Raw genomic sequence first — 23182 nt, 5'->3', positions numbered from 1 at the left:
CATAAATGTGGAGCTGCTGATGAATATATAGTTTACAGTCTGAAGGCACTAGAATCAGTGCAAGAAGACAGCTTGGTGTGGTTCACAGCACACTGCGACCTCATAGTGATTATTAATCAATCAGGATTTCAGGGGAACATCCACAGTTCTGGATAAAGTACTCGCTTATTCCTCTCTCTTATTTCTTTATAAACATGATAGCTGAACTTCTGGCAAACACACTATAGATGTGTGACTTCTGACAAAGGATGCTGAGCTCTCTCTGCTCTGAATTCAGGTTTAAAAGGGTTTGGTATGTTCCTCAGTGGGCTGTTAATTTGAATCACCGTGTCTTGTTGCACACAGCCTGGTATGGAATCTTAACAATGTTCAACAATCTCTCAGAGAGCCATGTTGACAGCTTTGGGGTAAGTGGTCTAGTTATGAGTCTGGGAACCATGAACTGGGTTGTGGAGTGTTGGAGCTTGCCTTGTTAGTGTACAGTGTTTTGTTAGAAAGCAATTTGCTCAGAGGAAAGGAATTGCTTTGAAGGAATAAAAGGAAATTTGGGACTTTGAACAGGTTGCTGGTTAATTCCATTTTACAGTAGTGGTCTGCCTTTCATAGAGCTTGTAGTTGCACATGACAGTGTTCTACATGGGTAGGGCAAAAGGGGTATTCACAAAATTCTTCCAGGCTTCTTGTGAATATAATGGGAGATGAATGTGAAACCATACTGAAGCAATGTGGGTCTTTTTCTGCTCAGAAAGAGAAGGCAGCCTAGTTCCAGGCATTATAATATGGCAATAATTTTGTTCAAGTGACCAAATTTGCAGGTTTTCTAGTATAAGTGAGGTGGAATAGGCATTGTTGTCCTATTGACTTATCAGCAGAAACGTGACCATTGTCCTGAGCTGTTTCTTAGCCAGATCCCTAGGGTTCTTCTACAAAGAATGAGAAGTGAGAGAAGGTTTCATTATTATACCTCTTACCACTCTCTGCAGAGCTGTAATCCTTAAGCACTACAGCCTATGTTCCTGAACGTGTCTTTGTGGCAGGGAGAGAGGTATTTTGTCTTTGAAGGAGGTTGCTGAGAAATAAGCTATGTTACCTTGTACTTGAACCACCACAGTAGCTTGCTGTTGCAGTGAAAACATCACTGAGCAAGATGAGGATAGCTGTGTGCAATTTCCTTTGGTGTTGTAAATCAAATTTTTTCATTACCCTTTGGACAGACAGGAGAGAGACTAGAGAATCTGCCTGTCTGAGGCCATTGTGCCAAACTACTCAAATCTTCCTGACAGGATTTCTCCCATGGATTGGTTGATATATACGCTGGAAATCTCTTTAAATCTGTTATGTCTTTATGACTTATGAGCAGAATCCAAAAAGAGTCACAATCCCAAAAGCTAAAAAATCCACAGCACATGACTGACCCAAAGGCACCAGTGGTTTTGTTTAGCAGCGCCTATTGCAGAGTTACCATTGCTTGGGCCTTAGAATAAAACTGATGGAGGTGTTGAGCATCTCCTGATGCTGACCAGGGTGGAGGAATGATGACAAAACAGGGAGAGAGGTTATATTGATGCTGTGTATAACTCCTTTAAAGCTAAGCACAATTTAGGGCTTAAGAGATGTTAACCAGACACATAATTTTTTAATACTCCTTAATTTGAGAAATGCTTTTTAATGAAATATTAAGAGAAGTAATTATTTTTATGTATTTTTCATTGCAGGATGAATAAGAGATACTTACAGAAAGCAACGAAAGGGAAGCTGCTAATAATAATATTTGTTGTAACGCTGTGGGGGAAATTAGCATCTGGAGCAAATCATCATAAAGGTAAGAAATTCTGTTTATATTATATTGTTATATCTCAACCTTTAGTCAGCAAATTCAGGAGTGTCCACTTTGTAGGACCTTTTTTTATTCTCTAATACATATTTGTGTGTCCTTGTACTGGTTCACAAATCAGTACCAAAGGGACTTTTATTAATTTGGGGGAATTTAAGTATTTCAGTTCCATTTTCAGCAATCTCCAATTTTAGCATCTTCTCAGGTCAATTTCCAATGATGGTATAGTTGAAATGGTGGTGCAAGAAGGTGGGCAAGTCAAGAAATCAAATATATGGTAAAATAGTTACACTGAGTAGTTTCTATATGTGCCTCTGATAAATTCCTGCAATGAACCTTGGAAACATTATATTGCTACTGTGTACAGTTACGTGTCAGGGCTAACCTCATCGATAATGTGTGCTGTGTGATTGTTTCTTCATTACTTTCCAGCACTCTCCATCTCCTATGCTTCATTTCTAATACTGGACCAAAAGCTATACCAAACTTTGACAATGTGAGTTTTTTACTTCCTCCTAGTTGTTCCAGTCCTTAAAAGGCACGAACACAAGAACAAGGAAAACTAGCTTTCCTTTTTTCCTTTTTTCTTTGTCTTTAAGGAATGGAAAAAGCTCTTTGGATCTATTAACTAATGTCTTTTTTTAGGCTAATATATCTTGAAATGTGATCTGCTATATAACATGATTTTGAAGTCCACTTCTTCATAGAGTGTCTGTTGGCTGTTTATCCTCTTATTTGAGAACAGAATACACTCTAATAATTAGTGTAAAAGAAGAGTGAGACATGAACTACTAAGAAATAAGGAATTAAACATAGGGAGTGATTCTAATAAAACAAACCAGTTCATCTGACTTCATTTTATAATGTTCCTTCTGATAATAGAATTCTGTGAGCAAGTACTTTTATATATCTAACTGCTGGATATTTTTCTGCTGAGTGAAGATGTTTTTCTTTGAAATACTCACTGACTAAAGACTTTAGGATGCACAGGAACTTTAAGCAAAGTCTTCTGCAAATTGTAGTTTAGGTGCAATCTGATATGGTCCTGCAGGTCACCAAAGATGGGCATTGTGCCAGATAGGAGCCTTGCTGATTCACTTTGCTCAGCTTTTGTTCTCTAAACTACAATGTGGATTTGTGTTCTGGCTTGCTAGAAAACAGCTTGTTGGAAATCAGCCAAGCTATCCTAGCATGAATTCATAATTCTTTTGTCTTTGATTATCTTTCTTTAGAAATGAAAAAGCCCATATCCAGATCATTTTTATTCTATCCTCAAAAGGTTGATCAAGCTGTGTTTGCTTCCATCCAACTGAAACTTTATCAAAGCATGTTTACCACTCTTTTTGAAAAACTGATTAATGAAACCTGTCACCAGGTAATTCCTGGGAAAAAAAATAAATAGAATCCTAAGGACTATTTGGGAAAACAGTACTTCATAATTGAGAATTAAATGATCCCCAATCGATTTTATCTTTTCAGATATATTCGTACAAAGGAAACTGTAAAAGAGCCACACCATTTATTATCTGGACAGTACTTGGTGATTTGAACCCTAGCTGTAGAATAGAAGTAACTTGCAAAATATTAAATTTGATCATAGAATCTTAGAATCACCAAGGCTGGAAAAGACCTCAAAGATCATCCAGTCCACCTGTCCACCTACCACCAATGTAACCCCACTAAACCATTTCCTTTAGTACCTCACCCGCATGTTTCTTGAAAACCTCCAGGGACAAAGACTCAACCACCTCCCTGGGCAGCCCATTCCAGTGTCTGATCACTCTTTTGGAGAACAGTTTTTCCTGATATCTAACCTAAACCTCCCCTGGCGCAACTTGAAGCCATTCCCTGTAGTTCTACTGCTAGTTATGTGGAAGAAGAGGCAGATCCCCATCTCACCACAGCCTCTTTTCAGGTTATTGTAGAGGGCAAAAATGTCTCCCCTGAGCCTCCTCTTCTCCAGACTAAACACATCACAGTTTCCTCAGTCCTTCATAAGACTTGTGCTCCAGATCCCTCACCAGCTTCACTGCCTTATCTAGACACTCTACAGGGCCCCAAAATCTTGTAGTAAGGGGCCCCAAACTGAACATAGTACTCAACATGTGGCCTTATAAGAGCTGAGTACAGAAAGACAATCACTTCCTTGCTCATTCTGGCCACACTATTCCTGATACAAGCTAGGATGCCATTGGTCTTCTTGCCCACCTGGGCACATTGCTGGCTCATGTTTAGCTGAGCATTGACCGACACTCCCAGATCCATTTCTTCCACACAGTCTTCCTGCCACTCTGCCCCATGCCTGTAATGTTGCATGGGGTTGTCGTGGCCAAAGTGCAAGACCTGGAACTTGGTCTTGTTGAGCTTCATCCCATCGGCCTCAGCCCAACTATCCAGCCTGTCCATATCCCTCTGAAGGGCCTTCCTAGCTTTTTGCTAACTTGGTATCATCCACAAAATTACTGACAGTGCACTGAATCTATTTGTCCAAGTCATCAATGAAGATATTGAATAAGACAGGTCTCAGTACTGATTCCTAGGGAACACCAGTCATGACCGGATGTCAGCTGGATGTTTATAGATAAAAAATGTGAACATGAACCCCCCCACACTTTGTGAAGTCAGCTTGTTAACTTTAGGGGATTCTTTATGTTTCAGCAAGTTGAAAAAAACTTTGTTTCTTCTTTAAGTAATGACTTGCCATATAACTTGTTATTTCGCAAAATATATGAAGATGTCTTGCAGAAAACCATAAAAAGAAGGAACGTGACTTGAGCATTTAATCTAGAAAAGCAACAATTTTGCATGTCCAGGTTATTTTAGGAGAAAAAAAAAACTATGCAGGAGGATTTTGTCATAGGTGTAGTAGATCTCCAAAGCAGCTGCACTCATCTTACATAGGTTTTTTTTTGTTGTTTTTTTTTTAAAGCACAAGTCAAAGATAGGCAACTCAACTACCACTGCCAAGGAAACAGGGAGTTTCACTTTCATTCTGCCAAAAACATTTCCCCCCCTACTCTAATAACAGAAAAGGAACTAAAGTGCACTCAAAGAGAAGTTGGCACTGCTCACCTTCACCAAAAGTGTCCAAATAGTGAGAAAAGTGTGTTTCTTCAGTGATAATTATCCCTAGCATCATTAATCTTCATTTACAGGAGTCCTTGCTAACATATTGATGTGACAAACCCTAATGACTTTGAAGGAGCCCCTACAGTTTCACAGATCAATAATCTACATTTTAAAAAATCTTTACTTTCCTCTATTGATTTAGTCATATTACGCATCAGTTGCACCAACTCTTAAACCCATCTCTTTTTATGAAGTCTATTGTACAAAAAAAAAAGAGAAAGAAAAAGAAGGAAAGATCATCAACGTGTGAAAAATTGTTTAATGAGCATTCTGCTCTCCAGACAGACTTCAGCAGTGATACAAGCAGCTGACTGCCAAGCCATCTGTAGACTTGTTGCACTTATTTCAGTGATATGGCACAAACAAAAATTCCAGGTCAGCAGCGAGAGAAGAAAAGCCTCAAGCAGGAGATAGGGAACCAGGCCATAAGGCCCAGTTGAGGACTGCAACCACCAAAGCTGCCATCAGGGATTTCAGGTTACAGCTTCTTGGTGTTAGGTAAGTGAGTAGCAAGTCCTCTTGAGATGACTGGTTTGAAGACACTTCTGTTCCCACGTTGTCTTGCCTGATTATTCATCAGTCTGTAGGAAAGACTGGTAGCTAAAAGTATGCCCTCTTGGTGTTTAAAAGAAAACACAAAACTTATCTTTTTGTCTTGACTTCTGAAAAGAAGCGGAAACTCAACTTTTCTCTTTTAATTTCACTGGGAACTCATGCTGTGAAGATCTTACCTTAGCAAATGTGTTTATGAATCTGCCTGCAGTACCTGATATACTTGTACTGTAGTAGCTATATTTGAGAAGACAAGTAAAGTGTGGAATGTCAGTATCCAAAAGGATGTTGTCAGTGTCATAAGTTTGAAAACTGATATGCTTCGAGGGCAGCCAAAAGATTTTTACTCCAAGAAATCCTTAAGAGTTTTATATTATGAGACTGATCCTGATCCTCCTACTCATTGCTTGCCCTTGGAAAGCAAATAAACCTGTGCAAACATATCGTCTTCACTGACAGATGTGGCAGGCGGGCATCGGTTCAGCATCACTGCCTCCTTGCTCTTTCTGTCATAGGGAACATGGATTGGTTTGGTGACCATTGTATCTTAACCTGTTTTAAAGGTTTCAAGTATAAGACTGGTCCTTTTGAGAAGAAAATATACCAGTACGCCCCTAACAAGCACTCCCTTACAGACAAGAAGCAAAGCTTAGACACAGTTTCTACCTTTAAATAAAACTCCCTCAGAATTTGGATTTGTTTGACCTTTTCATAATTACAGTTTTTTTTTTTTTTTTACATTAATAACAGAATGAAATTGTGAATAAATTAAGGATGCTTTTCAGTCTGAGCCTATGTTCAGTCTGAGCCTGCTCTCTTTGCAAGTGCAATAGTGCTAACACTGCACTGAGTCAGTGTGTGACAGACTCCTGGCTCTGCCTGACCCCTGGAGTGTGGAATTGATCTGTTCTAAGCGGAGATAATATAGCACTTTGTTAAAATGTGTGCTAATGGCCTGTGTGTATTACCTCAGTGCCGTCATACTCATTCTATGCACAAGGAGTGAAATTCACTGGTGAGTTAGGACATCTTTTTTGGTGGCTTAATGGGTGATTTATGTCATATTTGTTGTTCACAAGGTGTGTGGGAATTGAGGCATGATGGTGAATGTTGTGCAAACTCAGTGTTGTGAATCACACCTTAAACACTGTCCATTGATTGTCTGACCCTTGTGCTAGATTTTCTTCTAGACAGACTCTTTTTTTTAGTTATCCATCAACTGACATTCATCTCATTGCCTGTGCATAAATCTCAGTGCTATACATGTGATCCCATGGCTCAGCGTAGATGATGATGTTTAAAGTCTAGTAGTGGCTTGCACTCATTAGGCTCCCAGAACAAAACTTTGCCATGGTACCTGTAGCTTTGAAGTTTAATAAAGGCGATGCCTAAGTGGAGATGCTTCTGAGCACTGATGTTTAGTTCTTCTTATTTGTCTTTCCTGATTTTCTGTTTGCTGTATGTTTAAAAATGAAGCCGTAGAACAGAAGACAGTGTTTGCCTCATACTGATTGTCTGCTACAGGCCAGATGATACTGCTGTGGTGGCTCTGGGAGAAAGCCTCCAGAGGACATGGGTGGTCAGGTTGAAAAGGACAGAGACAGGATGCCTACAGCAGGAGAAAAGACTGGGGGATAACTGTGAAGATCAATGAATAGGCACACAGCCTTTTGAGTTGATGGAAAAAAGGGACTTAAAGAGCTGTATATGACTGTGTTGAAGGTTTCTGCTATGAGGGCAGACCTGGATAGAAGAACCCGTATGACTAAGGACAGATTTATTTATAAGCTCTTTTATTTCTGCTCAGCTTTCTGCTCAAAACCACTGAGTTTTCTCTGTTCCTAAGATATATTTTTGTCTGTTTTTTTTTTTTTTACTGAAGTTAGAAAAGGTCCAACACAGACCTGAGACTGACTTTGGTCTTCTTGTGTTTTGTATGCAAAATCATGTAAAAATTTCATGAGTGTTATATAAACTAGAACACTACAGAATATGTATTACAGATTCTATTGCTGGGAATCACAGTGGGAGTTACAGACATTCAGAAAGGTGAGTGAAGGACTCTATCAGCCCTTTACTCTTGTGTTTTATTCTTGCATTAAGACTGTACAAGTTATTGACAATCATGTTTGGAAGCTTGGGTGAACACATGCAACAAATTGCAGCTAAATAATTCCATCTATTTTGCTTTATTTTGGCATACTAGTGGACTCTGGTGTTTGAGTTACACATTCCTAGTGTTTAGAGTTAGAGTCTCAGTGTCTAGGTAAGAACAGCCCTAGTTGAAACATGGGAGACCTCCCAGGTATTCATACTTCTATATTTTTGTAGAAAGAAATGTGATACTATAGAGTTTTGGTATGAATATACCCTTTCTGTTGAGAATTTTACACTGTGTAAAAGACAGCATTCATAATGCAGACTGTTTGCATTCAGTTTTAAAGTCATTAATTAGTGCAGAGGACCTAAACCAGACCAAAGACATCCATCCGTGCAGCTAAGTATGCACAAGATAGCTACGTGCTCCTTCCTGAAAGAGTCGTACTGCAGGCAGTGGCATTCTTTGAGGACGTAAGAAGTGTCATTTGACTAGCTTTGAGCTGAAGAGTGCCCTGACTGCAGATCCCACCAGCTACATGAGACAGGCCCTGACATGAAGCAGCAGAAATACCATGTCTCTCTCTCTTTGCACTTCTTTGAATTGCCCATACTGTAACATTTTGTGTGGGATTGGATCCCACTGTATGTGTCTAATATGTGATTTCTGTAGGTGTGGGCCTATCAAAGGGTTTAAGAGTTGTTCTGTATGTTCCCAGGTTCTTGATGGGAATTAGGTGGGAGAAAACTGAATTTTTAGAAGAGGGAATTTGCAAACACACGGAGATGCATGTGGATGTCTTAGGAGTTATCAGGTGATGCTGGAAAATGTCACTGGGGACTGTCAAAATATTAGATAGTGGCATCCATTCCTATATTGTTGATCTGTCAGTACTGCTTCATCAAATTCTTTTGTCAAATATGCCAAATGTGCTCAAACATGGGTAATCTTATCTCTTGTGAGAGTTTGTCCCAGAGATAGATTCCCTTAAATGAGAATGCTTTGTGTGCAGCTTTCCACTAATTTAATTCTGAGTGTAATTAAGGTTTAAATATAGAAACAAAGGAATACCATAGCCATTTTAGCAGACACAAGAAAGAAAGCTATTAGATGTTCTTATCTGGCTTCAGCATTAATTGAAAGTTTTAGTTATATCAGGATCAGAACCTGATCCCAAAATTGCCATTTGCTTGAAGATAAAATAGAACACAGTCAGCCGAACACTTTCATATCAGTATCTGTCAATGCAATCTAAAATGTTAATACAATATCTGTTAGAATTCAGTAGATAGTACTCCTTGGCATTCTGCCAGATTATAAAAGAAAATAATTTTCTCTGGCCACTAAGATGACAATAATTCTGGTGGTTTACTGGGGTGTAGGTACAGAAGTCAAGACAACAGCAGAATTATGCCAGTTTATTCTGTGTGCTACCAGTTCCATCACACTAAATGGCAGCCTTCATTTTTGCCCTTGTTTATACCACCACCACCTTGAGGCTGAAACTTGGGCTGTTCTTGAGGTAGCCATGAGGAGAGAACCTGGAGAGTATAAGTAAGATATCATACATTTTCCTTCATACTGATTACCTTTTTTTTTTTTTTTTTCCATTATTTTTGGTTAGTGTTATGGTTTCTTGATGTTTTTCTAAGACAGCTAAAATGGAAATGCCCAGTGGTTCTTAATTTTGGGCCTGATCCTGTAATCCTAATGTCAAATTATTATTAGCTTTTCATGAGTTATATTGATAATATTTATCCTTAAATACATTCAGATTTTGTGTTGCAGTGTAAAGGAGATGATTGCACAAAAGATTATAATCTTGTAAAGTTACATACTTGGTTGATTTTACAGCTAGAAACACCAGGCTTTTTAACAGTTTTCAGCACTTTCATTTATTAGTTATGTTATCCTTCTTTGAATAGCTTCCCATCAATCAGCTGATATTTTTATCTGATTTTCATTTTTTGAAGACTAATCTTTCCCTTAATTTTTGTTAGGAAAATACTGTATGATGCTAAGAGTAAAAAAAAAGCAAACACTGATTCTTTACTTACCTTGCTGTTACTTGTCCTATCTAGATTAAACATTGATGTGTCCTAAATACTGGAATACTATCTACTTTTCCAGTTTTGTATTCTTGGTTTCAAATTAGCCTTGCTGATTTGTTATGTACATTAAGGAATATACTGTGCTGGATTTCTTTAACGTATGAAACATAGAGCTTACATTTTCATGCACCATTTTGACTTGACCCATAAAAATAGTATGGAAGGACTTTTTAGTCTCCTTGATAATTGCCTTTCTTCAATTAGTGTTGTTTTAATAGCAACGGTCTCCTGGGTTTGTTTTTTTAGCATACTTTTTCTAGCATTTCCAGGTTTAAAATACAACCTTCTGCATCTACAGAACTATTCAGTGACTGAGAAACTCCTGTCATGCACCATGGAGTAATGTGATACACTGCAGTGAGCTAATAGGAATGCTTCTGCCGCTTGTGCCCACTCCCCAGTCTTGTTTCCCTTTATGGAAACATTTTTATTCATTGTGATTTTACTGATTCTACTGTCTTTAAAGAGGATCCTTCAAGTATAGACTAATAGCATAGGAGCTGTAAATAGGAAAATTATTTACATCTTTTGTAATAAAACCATGAAATGATCTTTCTTTGGTGGAGAAACCAATTAGTTATTTCTCTACTATCATGATAACTTCATTTTTTTTCCCTTTTTCCTCAGGGAAACTCTCATAAAATTTTATTAATGTTTGAGGCTATCAAACAAGAATATAATAAAAAAGGAAATCTGAATAATTTATAGTTTCCCTTATGTTTTGTCCAAATTAAATGTATTAAGATTGAATTCTTTTTATAGGTCCAACATAATGGGTCAACATCAGAATATAATTAGAGTCTGATCCTTAACACTAACCAGATATGTAATATTACTGTTATGACAGAAATAGGTCAAATCCTACCACTGAATTCTAGTCTAGTCTTAAGGTTTCTTGTGCTACTCCTCAGGTTTTTAACTTATATTCCATACATGCAATAATGACTACCCTGTATATATCTATTGCACACACCTGTTATCCTGCTCAGGGGATCTCACATATTCAGATTTGGAGGTTGGTGCTTGGAAAGTTTCATCCCATGTGGAGATTATTTCTATAGCATCCAGGGGATATATTAATCTATCTTTCATCTGCATTAATTTTCTGCTGATGATGTCTAAAGACTGTGCCCTTCTCTCTTGACACTCTTCACTGAATTTAGTCTATGGCAGCGTTAAGTGATTGCTTGTACAAAGTCATATTTTAGAACAGCTGTTCTTTAGTCATGCAAGTGCCAAGAAAATGTTCAGAATCAGTCAGCTATTCTGCAGAATTACAGGAGAAAAATCCTTTATGTTTTTTTTGTTTTGTTTTGTTTTTTTTTTTTTTTGTTTTCATTGCAGTTTGTAAAGTTTCCTCCTGCAACAATTCTTTTTAGTTTTGTTCACTGGGGGGTTGGGAAAGACTTACCATTTTAATGCTCACTGTGGCAATTTTCTCTGTAGTGAAGATTTGTAAAAAGGTCTCATTTGTGCTGAAGATCAGTGGGTTGATCTGAGCCCAAGCTTCACAAACCAACAGCTCCAAAGCAGCAAAGCCTGTGTCTGCCTGTGTCCATGCACACAGAGACAGGAGGCATGGGTGAAAGAGAAAAAACACAAGGTCACCACTGATGAGATAGCATATGTGGCCCATTTCAGTGTTTTTAAAATGCTTATCATTTATTTATAGTAGCTCCGCAAAACACTTAGTGCTTTCCAAACGTAACCGAAGACTCAGAGAATTATTCACATCATGCCTAAGAGAGGCATCTCTCTTCGGTTCTCTGAAACACCTGTCAGAGCTCATTTCTTTCACAAAGTGGGAATTCAAACCTCCAGACTAGTTGTGAATACTTCCCTGAATTGATATACCAAAGAGTATGCAAACTAGTGCAAACCTGGGACTTTCAGAAAGTCTCAGCAGAAAGTCTCCATTTGGGTGTAGTTCCTTTATCTGCCTAAAAATTGTTCTTCTGTTCCAGAGTCATAATGTCCAAATAAAATTGTAAAGGTCTTATTTTATTTCTGGTGCTCAAATAGAGTCTTGTGTTACAGGTCAGAAGCTGATGAAATTTTGTCTGTGACAGATTCATTTATATCTATCTGTGTATCGTTCCGCAAATGTCATTTTGTTCCATTAAGAAAGTGTTGATTCTAGAACTTGGATTTGTCGTTTGCTCCATATCTCCTTGTTCAGCTAAAATATACAGAAATGCAGGAAAAATTCTTGAAATTTGCAGGGAGATAATACTAAAAATTGACCTTCCAATTAAGGTGTGAAAGCACCATTTGACAGAGGTGACTGTAACTGAGAAAAACTTCTCCACATAGGTGGGAACAAAGCATACTGACTGGAGAAGAGAGGCTGGCTTGGGATTTGGATGACAGGAAGAAGGAAAATCATAAAAGAGCAGTCTGCTTTGTGCAGCTTTCTTTTACCAGACTGAGCAAGAATTCTGTCTGTAGTGATGAGGAGGCTGAGGCAGGAGCTGCCAAGTCTGTCTTGTTCTTTTTTTTCCCCACAGATTTGTATAACTCTTGTACTGAAATTGTTCTCAAGTAAATGCAATAGACTTAGAATTTTTTTTTTGCAAAATACTTATAGCTTTGCTATCAAGTGTCCTTGAATGACTGAAGTATAAAGCTGAATTTGTGGGTTATTCTGGGTGAATGCAGAGCTGTGGAAAAGATATGCCTGAGAAGAGTGTTCTGTTAAGACCAACACAAATCCTGGATGCATTGTGCCAAATTTTAAGGTGCAGTTGTTAGAATTGTTTCGTATGAATCTCTGTGCTCCCGGACCGTGTGCAAGAGGAGAGGTAGGGCTCCCAGAAGGCTGGCTGAGTTGCTGGGAAGGCCCAAATTGTTCTGAATCCAGAATTTGAACCCAGGTCTGTGTATGTATCTAGTAAAAGGGGAACAGGGATAAAGCAGGTAAAAAAGTGAATCTTAGAAAATGAAAAGAGTGAATCTTTGAAAAGACTGAAATCAACATTAAATTCCTTCAGTGAGCTGGAAGGTTAAGCAATGCCAAAGTTAATTTAAAAGAAAAATGACAGCAGAAAGCATTGTGCTTATGAACAACGAAATCAAAGGATTTCTTAAAGTAAATTCCTTATTCAAAATTTTGGTCTGTTTTGGTATGATATGTAAATTTACTATCAGTAGAAAAAAAGATTACTGGTGCTAAACATTCATCTAAGATGCATTGGCATGTGTCAGATTAACTGTGCAAATTTTGTGGAATGGTACCCAGAAGGTGTGCTAACTGCGAGACACCACAGAGTGGAAAGTAAATATATTTCCAGTGAGTGAATATTGAGAAAATAAGCATCTGGGAGAGATGGGAATTTTAGATTCTTAATTGCGTCATTCACCCAGAACATCTGCTAGAGATATTAAGAACAAATATAACTGTATCTGAGAGAAGATACAAGTTTAAATAAGGAAGGAAGAAGAGTAATATTGTGCCATCTTGTTACACTGCTGCTTGCTGCACTTATGAAGGCTGTGTAAATCTCCTCCCTTTTCCTTTTTGTTCAAATGCACCTTAGGAAAATAAAAATACAGTTTCCATGCCTATGTCTGCCTTTCCAGAAAACTGGAGAATCCAGAAATGCTCGTCTATGATATGTAAATAATCTTTTTTTTTTTTTTTTTTTGCATATTTTGTCTCATAATATATGAAGAAGTTGGATCGCAGATGACAAAAGGTACCTTGTGTGCTCTGGAAGCAGCTGAGAAATGAATGAACCTTTCATCCTACTTATACCACTCCTGTTCATAGAACATCATTTATGTTTACATCATTTAGATAGCACAGAGGCTCCTTTACCCCTTGCTCTCATACCAACCCTAGGAATGGTTCTGTGGGGACTGCAGGAAGGTAGGGTAGTCAGGGCTCCTGCCTAATGCTAGAGATAATGGGATGGGATGTGAACAGTTAAAACATGAGAAATTAGTAGGGTGCCCATTATGTCAGTGCAAGGATAGTCTCTTCTCATTCTTTTCTTGAAAAAACTTTTCAGTTTTTGCTCTGCATCATCAGATGTCCTTTTCTGCTAAGCAATTTAAGGACAGTATATTTTTCCCATCCTCCTCCTCCTGTCATGAGAGTGCCGTCATTATATTTTCCAGGGTTTACTCTGAAAAGCAGCTTGTATAGAGGAAAAAGGCTGAAGAAGAGAGCTTAGCTTCCTGAGAGGGCTTTGGTATATTGCACTTCACAAATCTGAAATAAAACCTAAGCCTCAGAAAAAAAAAGAAAGCATTCTTAAAATGGTGCCTTTTAAAATATTCTTTAAAAAAATGTAAATACCAGAAGGTCCACTGCATATTATTACCTCTAACACTGCCATATTTTAGAACAGCTGTTCTTCTGTTGTACAGAAATGCTAACAATTTTTGCAAATTGCAAAATACAATTTGGACTAGGATCCTCCATTAATAGACTATCAACATTTTATGTTCATGTAATAAACATTTAAAACTTGAGGTTTTAGCCAAAAGACAGGGCAATAATAAATGAGACAAGTCTGAATACAACATGGAAATCATATTTTTTCCAGCTCATAATTTATTTTATCATGGGTGACATTTTCTCTTCATCATTATTTTTTCATCTTTTTTGAAATAAACAGTGAAAGTCTGTTGGGTATTACTGGCAGTAAATACTGAAAATAGTTCTAAAAATAATGAATTTGCTGAAGTAAATACCTTTCTAGTTTTGCTTCTGTTTGCAAACATATCTTGGTCTACTGAGGATTCCTTAACCTGTATATACAGTAATTATTGTGAAGAACTCACATTTAAGTCTATCACAAGAATACACTCCTGAGCTAAACAGCAGTGTAAGGCAGCACTTTGGATGCCAGAAAAACTCTCCCTAAAACCTGTTCTTTATCTGAACAGATCTGTAGGAGTGATTATAAATGAATTTTCTGTTCTCCTTGGTGCTAGGAATACAACAGCACCATGACCCACACTAAAAATATGAGAAAATGTCTGATTATGGCTTATCCTAATAGAATAACTGTAGGAGAGGACTGTGAAGCTATAAAATATTGCTCCATTTTTCATAACAATGATCACTGGGAAGTAACAATTTCAACAGATTTTAATGAAGTTTTTATATTTGGCATGTGCTTTGTACTTTATTTATTTTATGGAAAAATCTCCTAGGTCCATGCATAGCAAAAATGAATAATTAAAGAGCAGATAGATGAGACACGTGAGATTTCTTCCCTACAGAGAACCTGCAGAAAAATGTGGAAATGTTGTTTTACAATTGTAGATGGTATTTATAAGTTTCAGACTATCTTTGTGTCCATTTATTACAGTGAGGGAAGAAATCAGGGATATGTTTTAAATCCAGCAAACCTGAGTCCTCTAAATTATGTATACACACACACACACATATATATAAACATATATTTATTTATTTGTTTGTTTATTTATTTATTTTTGGAAGAAGAATGTTCATAGTATAAAGAGAGCTTTGAAAATCAGTCTAGATATGCTGCTTCCATAACTGTTAACACTTTAAAAGCTGCTGAATAATAGCTAGGGAAATAAATTCCTCAAATGTCCTGTTGCTTCTTCCTCTGACTGTAGTGTTACATTTGGACCTGAAAGTTACCCCTCTGCTGAGTCCTGGCAAATGCCTGAGATCTTAGAGGTCAGCTTTGCAGCAGAGGATGAATCAGTGGATTTATTTAAGCTAGTTTTAGTTATACACCTATATTATCAGTGATAGAGCAGCTGTGGTTGTAGAGCACCGACCTTACGTTAGATCTGTTTCAGAATCGTAATACCAGATTCTCATGGGGGCAACCTCCTGAAAGCAATGACTAACCAGGGACCAACCCAAGAGCAAATTCATGGCTCTGCTGATGTATCTCTTTCCCTTAGGGGGTTTGCCTCACAACAGATCAAAACCAGATCCTGCAGGAACAGATCTGCAGGGACAGATCTTGCTTATGTAAAGATAATGTATTACCTCCTGGGGCTGCTTCTGTGTATATCTCTGTATTGATTACAGAGGGATGTCCAATTTGGATTAGTTACCAAAGCTATAGATAGCCAAGTTATGGTGATGTGTCTTTGCTTTTGTAGAGAACCGTGGAATCTTTACTTTCTCTGCTGTTGAAGTAATATAGTAAATAATGGCATAAAGATTCAGAAAGTGAATAAAAATGCTGTGGTGTACTGCTGTGTTAAAGTTTTGGATCCTTCTACTTAGTGCTTCATTTGCCTGTGACTGTATATGTATTTATGTACTTGTGTATATAATTTTTGATAAAAATGGGCAGGAACAAAAACTCTAGCAGTCTCTTCATTTTGCTGGTTTTAGTTGCTGCTGTGCATTGCTTTCAGAGCTCTGAACCTTGCCTGCACAACTGAAATTTGGTTTCTGTTCATTCAGCTGACAGTACCGTTATGTGTGTCGCTAGACTCCACAAATGACTGTGCAGGAAAGGAAACGTGGATGAATGTTCCTCTCCCTGGAAGAAATGAGACAGATTATCAGAAATAATCATCTAGCATCCATTTTATGCAGCATATTTTCTAAAGTAAAAGTTCAAATGAAGAACAGTCACTGTATGCAAATATCAGAGTAGCTGTGTGTGAAATAAAAGCAATTCAGTGTCCGCTTTTATTTTGATTGTTGTGGTTTTTGTTCCTTAAAACTTACAGGTGCCTAGCTTTAATACAGCTGCAGGTAATGCAGTATATAAAGGCGTAGCTGTCAAAGCAAGGCAGTACCACTGAAGTCAGGCTCACTCCAGCTGCATCTTCAGTATCTGATTTCTCCACCCTTTTATTTTTTCTTACAGTGCTCTTCTAACTACAGCTGCAGATGGAGGATGTGTGCTAAAGTTATTTTCAAGACTTCCTTGTGTCACGAGCACTGTGAAGATAAAACTGCTAGATTTGTGGATGTGATCAGACAGGGTACCTCATGAATGGCATTTTGTCATATCCTACAGTGTATCTGATACTGTTCAGCTTTTTAAGGTGGTGAACTGAAGGGGAAGGCAATTCACATTTTGTGAGTCTTCCACACATTAAAGAAGATTTTGCATGGCTCCCTTCACAACGTATCAATGCTGTAGGCCTGGACAGTTATTTAATGCTCATCTATTTCTTCTAGTGTGCATTTTAGAGCTAAAGCAGTATAAATATTTGTCATGATTCAATGCAGGTATTCCTAAGGAACTGTGGGTAATGGTTATTTCCCTGTAACAGTTTCATCTAACCTTGAAAATAGGCATGGCCATGTAGATATTTATAGACATTTATAGACGGCAACTCATTTGCTGACAGTTTTTGGAAGACAAATACACTGCAATTCTATGTGTTGTGCATGGCATTCAGCTTCATCCTTGGGACTCTGAAAGAGTACGTATAAACTACCCCACAGATAATTCTCTACCTACTGATCTTTCAGTCACTGAACTAAACTGCAGACAGTTCTAAGTGACTTGAGGAGTGAAGTTTTGAGGTTCTAATATTGACTTCTGTGTGGAAATTCTGACATTAAAGTATCAAAAAGATCAAAGAATATGCAGCCATAAAAATGTGTACAGCTACTATATGGACACTATTATTTTCTATGTAGATGGTCATTTATTTATACATTGATTCCTTGCAAAATTTTATTAACAACATTTTCATTACAGTGGGACCAATAAATGTGTTTTCATTATATTTTCATTGCTCCCTGAGGGCCCATCTGTCTCTTTCCTCCCTCAACCTCTCACGGTGATGAGAAAGATGTGAGAACTATGGGTACATCTTCTGACTCTCCCATCGACACAAGCCACCTCTGGCATGGACACCTCAGAGGGTTCCTCATTCCCTACATCTGAGGAGTGTTGCATCAGCCCTTTAGGGAAGATAATGCATTTGGCTGGTGGCTAACATGGAGAGGAGAAGCTGCTGGAGCTGGATTGGGTGAGGGGTGCGAAGCTTGCCTTGAACAGAGGCAATTATTTTCTACTAATTTACTTAAATCCTGTTATGTGTGTGCTTTTTATGGTCCCAAAATGTTGATGCCTGAGAGGTGCACAGTTATATCTGCATCAGCACCTTGGAAGTGGCTTGGGCACACATGGTGTTTGGCTTATGGCATGGATGGGCAGTAACCAAGAGGGACTGCAAGCTGGTCTGGGCTCTCATATCATGGTATGCAACATATGAGGTCCTGTAGAGATATGAGATAAAGTGCCAGGCTTGAAGCCATATTCTCATTCTCTGATAAAGTTCCTAAATACTATTTTTTACCATATATCTTGTTTTAAAAAAGGCTTCTCATGAAGATGTGAATAACTTCAGATGCTTCATTACCTGACAGTTTTTGCAAAGTATGCCTATGGTGTTTTGGGAATGATATTTTTGCAGCTTCTAACTTTGAATAGCAGTGAGACTGGTATTTGTTTCCTATCAACAACTTCTATCAACCAGGCTTCCTTCAGAAGCATGTGTGAGGGAGTCTGCTCAAAGCATCTTAAAAGATACCAGTTCAGCAGCAAGAGATATCTGAAAGTACTATCTACTGGGAATCCTTGAGCAAAAATATTCTTGATTGCACAGCTCTGAACAGTTCTCCTGGCAGTTTCTTCTCTTTTATTTTGCTTGTTAAAATGCGCTTAGTTTTTCTCCATCTTGAAGAATAGCTAGCTTCTTCCCAGGTCATCCAGCTTCAATTCATAGCCTCTGTCTAGTTACTTATTGATTCATCATACCCATGGCTTAGAGACTCGCTATTTATGGAATCAATAACGTAGAGGGAAGCTTGTAGCAGGGGAGATCACTGTAAAAGGGGGGATTTCACAGGACTATACATGTGCCTTGTTAGCAGATTTTTTTCTAAAGGCCTGAGTTAAGTTCCTCCCCTGACTCTGCACTTCAAAGATCTTCCCTGCGGCTCTACAGAAGCAAACTGAAACTTAAAATTAAGATCTTTTTTTCAGACAGTGAACTGCGAGTTGGGACATCCTACAGAGTTTCTCTTAACATATGTGTAGGAGCCTGAAGTACTGTGGGGAAGTCCTGCAAGGCAGGGGTGGGAAAGGATAATTAAAAAAACCCCATCTATGTAGTTTCAAAAAAGCAAGTATGTATATATGTACTTGCAATTCGTGGGAGGAATATTTCAAGGTAGGAATCTGATATTTTGGTTTAATTGACAGACTAAGTGAAAATGCTTTATAGAGCTGTGAAGTGGAATGTGATGCAGTATAAAAGACACTGAAGAATTAAAGAATCTTTAAATTAGTACCATTCTATCCAGACATGAAAACAGATAAAGCAGAGGAAAACAAAGCCAAAACAAACCCCTAAAGATTGACACATCAACTGAAGCTCTATCTATAAAAATAACCAACCAAACAAAAATCTCTTGAGAGTTTTTAAAATGTGGAAATGTGGAATTTAAAAAATCATCGCTAAGGTTGGAAACGATCCACAGGATCATCCAGTCCAACCATTCACCCATCACCAATGGTTCTCACTAAACCATGTCCCTCAACATAACATCCAAACGTTCTCTGAACATCTCCAGGGCCAATGACTCCACCACCTCCTTCTTTTTATGGATAAGTTTTGTTAAATTTCATCATATATATATGTGCCCAGTTTATACACACTTCGGAATGTAAAAAATATTTTCAGAATATTTTCAGAATATTTTTATTTAAATATTCCTTATAGATAAATGGGTACACGTGTATATAAGTACCTTTGTGTACAGAAAATGAATATAGAGTGATTTAGAGTTATGAATATTGTATTTGAAAAAATTCTGCACAATGGGTATCTTGAAGTTGACAATTTTTGTTAAGTCCACCTTGACCTCACTGAGTGGATTAAATCAGGTAATTGCTAGAATAGTTTCAATATAGTGTGTATTCTAGGTTTAATCAGCTGAATGCTTCATCAGTACAGGTATCACCTTTTAGTGATGTCCCATTTTCATCTAGAATAGAGTTAATTTTCTTCATAGTGGCTGGTATGGTGCCAAGTTTTGGATATAGGATGAAAACACTGTTGATAACACACCGATGTTGTAGTTGTTGCTTTATTTTTTATCCCAACCCATGAGTTTTAATTTAGTACCCTGATTCTTTCTCCCATCCCATTGGCAGAGGAAATGAATGAACGGCTGTGTGGCTGTCAAGTTAAACCACAACAGATGTTCAGATGTATCCTTAGAAAAAAATGTTTATGTTAATTACTTTAAAAGACATTACTTTCTGTTTTCTTTTAGAGGAATTTATTATAGTGCTTCCAAATAAGTGGACAGGTTGTTGCTTTTCTAACCTTGAAGAATTTTAGTCTGAGATGAATAAGTGGTGCTAAGCAACATTTTTTAAAAAAGAAAGGTACAATAAAACATGAAGCCTTTGATAACAAAATTCATGGTAACATTCAGGTGCTTAAGTATGAAGCAAGCTTCTTGTCAAAGAGTAAATATGTTTCTGCACCTTTCTAAATAAATAAATTACTGTGGGAACAGAAGTACTTGCAATTGACTAGGTGTGTGTCGAGATGGAATTAGAGCACAGGGACTCAGAAGCATTTTTCTCTGGAGAAATAGTGGTTGTCCTACCCTGGGCTTCAGCTGCTCTTTCTACATAGGCACCTAACGCCTACTGAGGTGCTTGAGCTATTTCCTAATAAGTATGGGAAGCCTGCAAGCAGGCTGTTCAAAAGGACTATTGAATTTACCTCTCCACCTTGTTACGCTAATCCTATTTTATAAAGACTCCCATTCACAGCACTTTTCTTAAGATGTTACTTCAGGCAAGGGATATGAGCCAGAGGGTCATTCAAATGCATGGGGGTAGAAAAAACCTTTATTTTTATCTCTGATGCATGCCTGAGTTCATGTTAATTTGTCATCTAGTACAGTGTGCCCTGAGACCATTTGGGTCAGCTGAAAAGAAAAGAAAATTAATAACGAGAGTCATCTAAGGAAGCAGGGGAAACATATTTCCCATAAACTGTGTAAACTGCAGGCTTCTGAAGCCCTGAGATGGAGGAAAAAATGTGGGTTTTTTGTACTCTGTCAGATGCTGAAGAGTGCTCTGAGACATGTGCTACTGCTTCTTGCTGAGTCGAGATATTTGGCAGAAGGCCCACAGAGAGAAAGAGAGAATAAAAAGTCTTTGTGCCAAATGTTCTTTTGAGTGTCTGAGACTGGATTGGTCTTTTTTCTCTGCAAAATCATATAATTAGTAATCTCAAACCTCAGCCTGTTAATTTACAAAACGTCTGCACACTTTAATATATCATTTGCTTAACATGTTTGATAACAACCTCAGAGATATTGGGGCTTTTGATTTCTAGTGGTATTTATAAACTGTGCCTCACCCTGGGTGCTTCTTTGCCAATGCTGCACATGCTTGTCTTGTGGATGGTGTCAGCCTGTAGCAGCTAAAAAGAAAGGAGGGAAGTGTTTTGATTTCAAAAAGCTATTTCTGGCCCATGAGGAGGCACATAGCCTTTGCTGCCTTCAGCATCTTCTCCTTTCCAACAAATAGTGATGGTGATGGTGATGGTACAGCTGTTTCACCTTGCCGCCTCAGGTGGGAAGTTGTGAGCAACCCTATGGGTTGACTATGGCTGGGAGCTGAGCTTGTCTTGAGAATTGGGCAAACATGCGGAAGTCTTTTCCTCTCTTCCTTTTCTTCCTTTAATGGTTCATACGTATTCATGTCTTTGGCTTGTGCCCACTTAAGGCAGCCCAGTGGGATCACTTTTACAGCAGCTGTCCTATGTGATCAGTTTCCACATCTGGGAAGGTTAACGTTGGAACACAGGGGTAAGCTCATATAAAGAACAGAGAATCAAGAGCACTGTGTCGGCTTGACCTTTGGCTGAGCAAGGTATAGCTGGCCACTTGAAATATGCAAGAGAGAGCAATAAGCAAGAACATTCCTTGGTTGATTTCTGACTCTTTGCAGTACCTTGTACAATGAACCACGCAGTGAGTGAACACAGAGAGGTCTGCAAGATCGCATATGATCACTGCATGTTATCTTGTCTCTGAACTCTCAGTGGTTTCAGAAACCTGGCAATCATCTGATTTTGAAGTTGAAAATGGGACCTAGGGAGGCTGAGTGGGGGTCATGTGAAGAAGAGATTATCTTATAGGCTACCAGAAGATTGGTTGTGTTTGAGTTCTTTGCATAAATGTTTGTCCTGAAGATGCCATTTGCAGCCGCTGCCATAAGGAGGCCCTGACTGTTGTGAGAGGGGAGATAAGCTTATTTGAGTAACATTGGCTTACCACTGCCAAAGGTCTGATGGATTAAATTAGCCCGAGTAAGGCCAGGAAGTTAAACTCACATGGTTACGAGATCTCCAGGCCCAAGAGATCCTACGTGAAGTTTTCCATCTATGATTTTATATTTGTAAAAACATGCCCAGCTGGGTTCATGCCATCTTGTGCTATTCCAGTAAGTACTTTATCTCTCATTGTAGATAACTCCTTCAGTCCATTTCAGAACACAGACAGTGCCATGGGAATATCTGAGGCTTGATCTCTACGGTGACTATTGAGCTCTCAGGGGTAACACTTGCACTGCATCTTTCCTTGTTTCTTTTTTTTTTTTCCTTTGTTTTCCAAAAGGGGAAATGTCTTCTCACACAGATGGTTATAACCAGTGGTTGGCAAACAAGCTGATGGATGAGATTTATTTTTGGCACTGTACAGCAAAGTATGCTTGGCAATGGGACTGTGGCAAACCATTCATTAGCTCAGTTTTTAAGGGCTACCAGAGATGATATCAGCATAGTGTTGTCATAAGAACTCCACTTACTGTTCTTCACCCAAGTGGCCTAAGTGAGTTAATTGCATGGTAGAGGCAGACCTGCAAGAGGAGCTGGGCTAATGCCTGCAGGATAAACACTTACCTCAAATTGCTCTTGTAATTTCAAAGTGGTTCTCTCAGGAGAGAAAACATCACATTGAGTCCAAGGAGCCTGGGAAGGGTAGCAGTTAGCGAGGTCTTTTGTGTATGTGTTGCCAACAGGTGACACTACAAAACTAATTTGTCCAAGCAAAGCAACTCTGTGGGTTTTTTTTTTTGCTTTTTTTTTTTTTTAATTCACCTGAGAGTCTGTCCCAAGATGCAACAGACATCAGAACAAAAGAAATGAAAAGTAATGATGTACTTCTAAGTGTGTGTTCTTTCTGGACTTTTTAAGTGCTCAAGGTGAGCAAGTGACTTTTAATAGCTATAGCTGTAGTGCAAGGCATGGAAAGGTGAAAGCAGTTAAATAAGACCTCAGAGCCTTGTCAGTAAGGTGTGTTTGTAGGGGTTTAGGAGATATTTGCACAGGAAGGAGATGTCCATATCATAGTATTACCCAAATCAAGCAAAAAAGAGGTCTGTGTGGCCTCTGGCACGGAATGGACTGCTCTGATCGAACAACGTGACTCTTTGGCTGGACTCACTGCAGTGTGTT

At 38.3% G+C, this 23182-nt stretch overlaps 1 protein-coding gene across 3 annotated transcripts in view; it reads left to right on the top strand.

Annotated features, from left to right (window-relative positions):
• Positions 1–23182, top strand: part of FAM19A2 (family with sequence similarity 19 member A2, C-C motif chemokine like) — a 182041-nt gene that overhangs the window by 124337 nt on the left and 34522 nt on the right. For all 3 annotated transcript variants that reach the window (XM_001234988.7, XM_046943735.1, XM_040670421.2), the window contains exon 2: positions 1716–1822. In XM_001234988.7, the coding sequence (XP_001234989.3) occupies positions 1717–1822 (106 nt within the window). In that variant the 5' untranslated portion in view covers position 1716. The remainder of the gene's footprint in view (positions 1–1715; positions 1823–23182) is intronic.

Source organism: Gallus gallus, chromosome 1, assembly GCF_016699485.2.
Source record: "Gallus gallus isolate bGalGal1 chromosome 1, bGalGal1.mat.broiler.GRCg7b, whole genome shotgun sequence".
Classification (NCBI taxonomy): Eukaryota; Metazoa; Chordata; class Aves; order Galliformes; family Phasianidae; genus Gallus; species Gallus gallus.
Note: the sequence above shows the minus strand (reverse complement) of the source record. Positions and strands in the feature narration are given on the sequence as shown.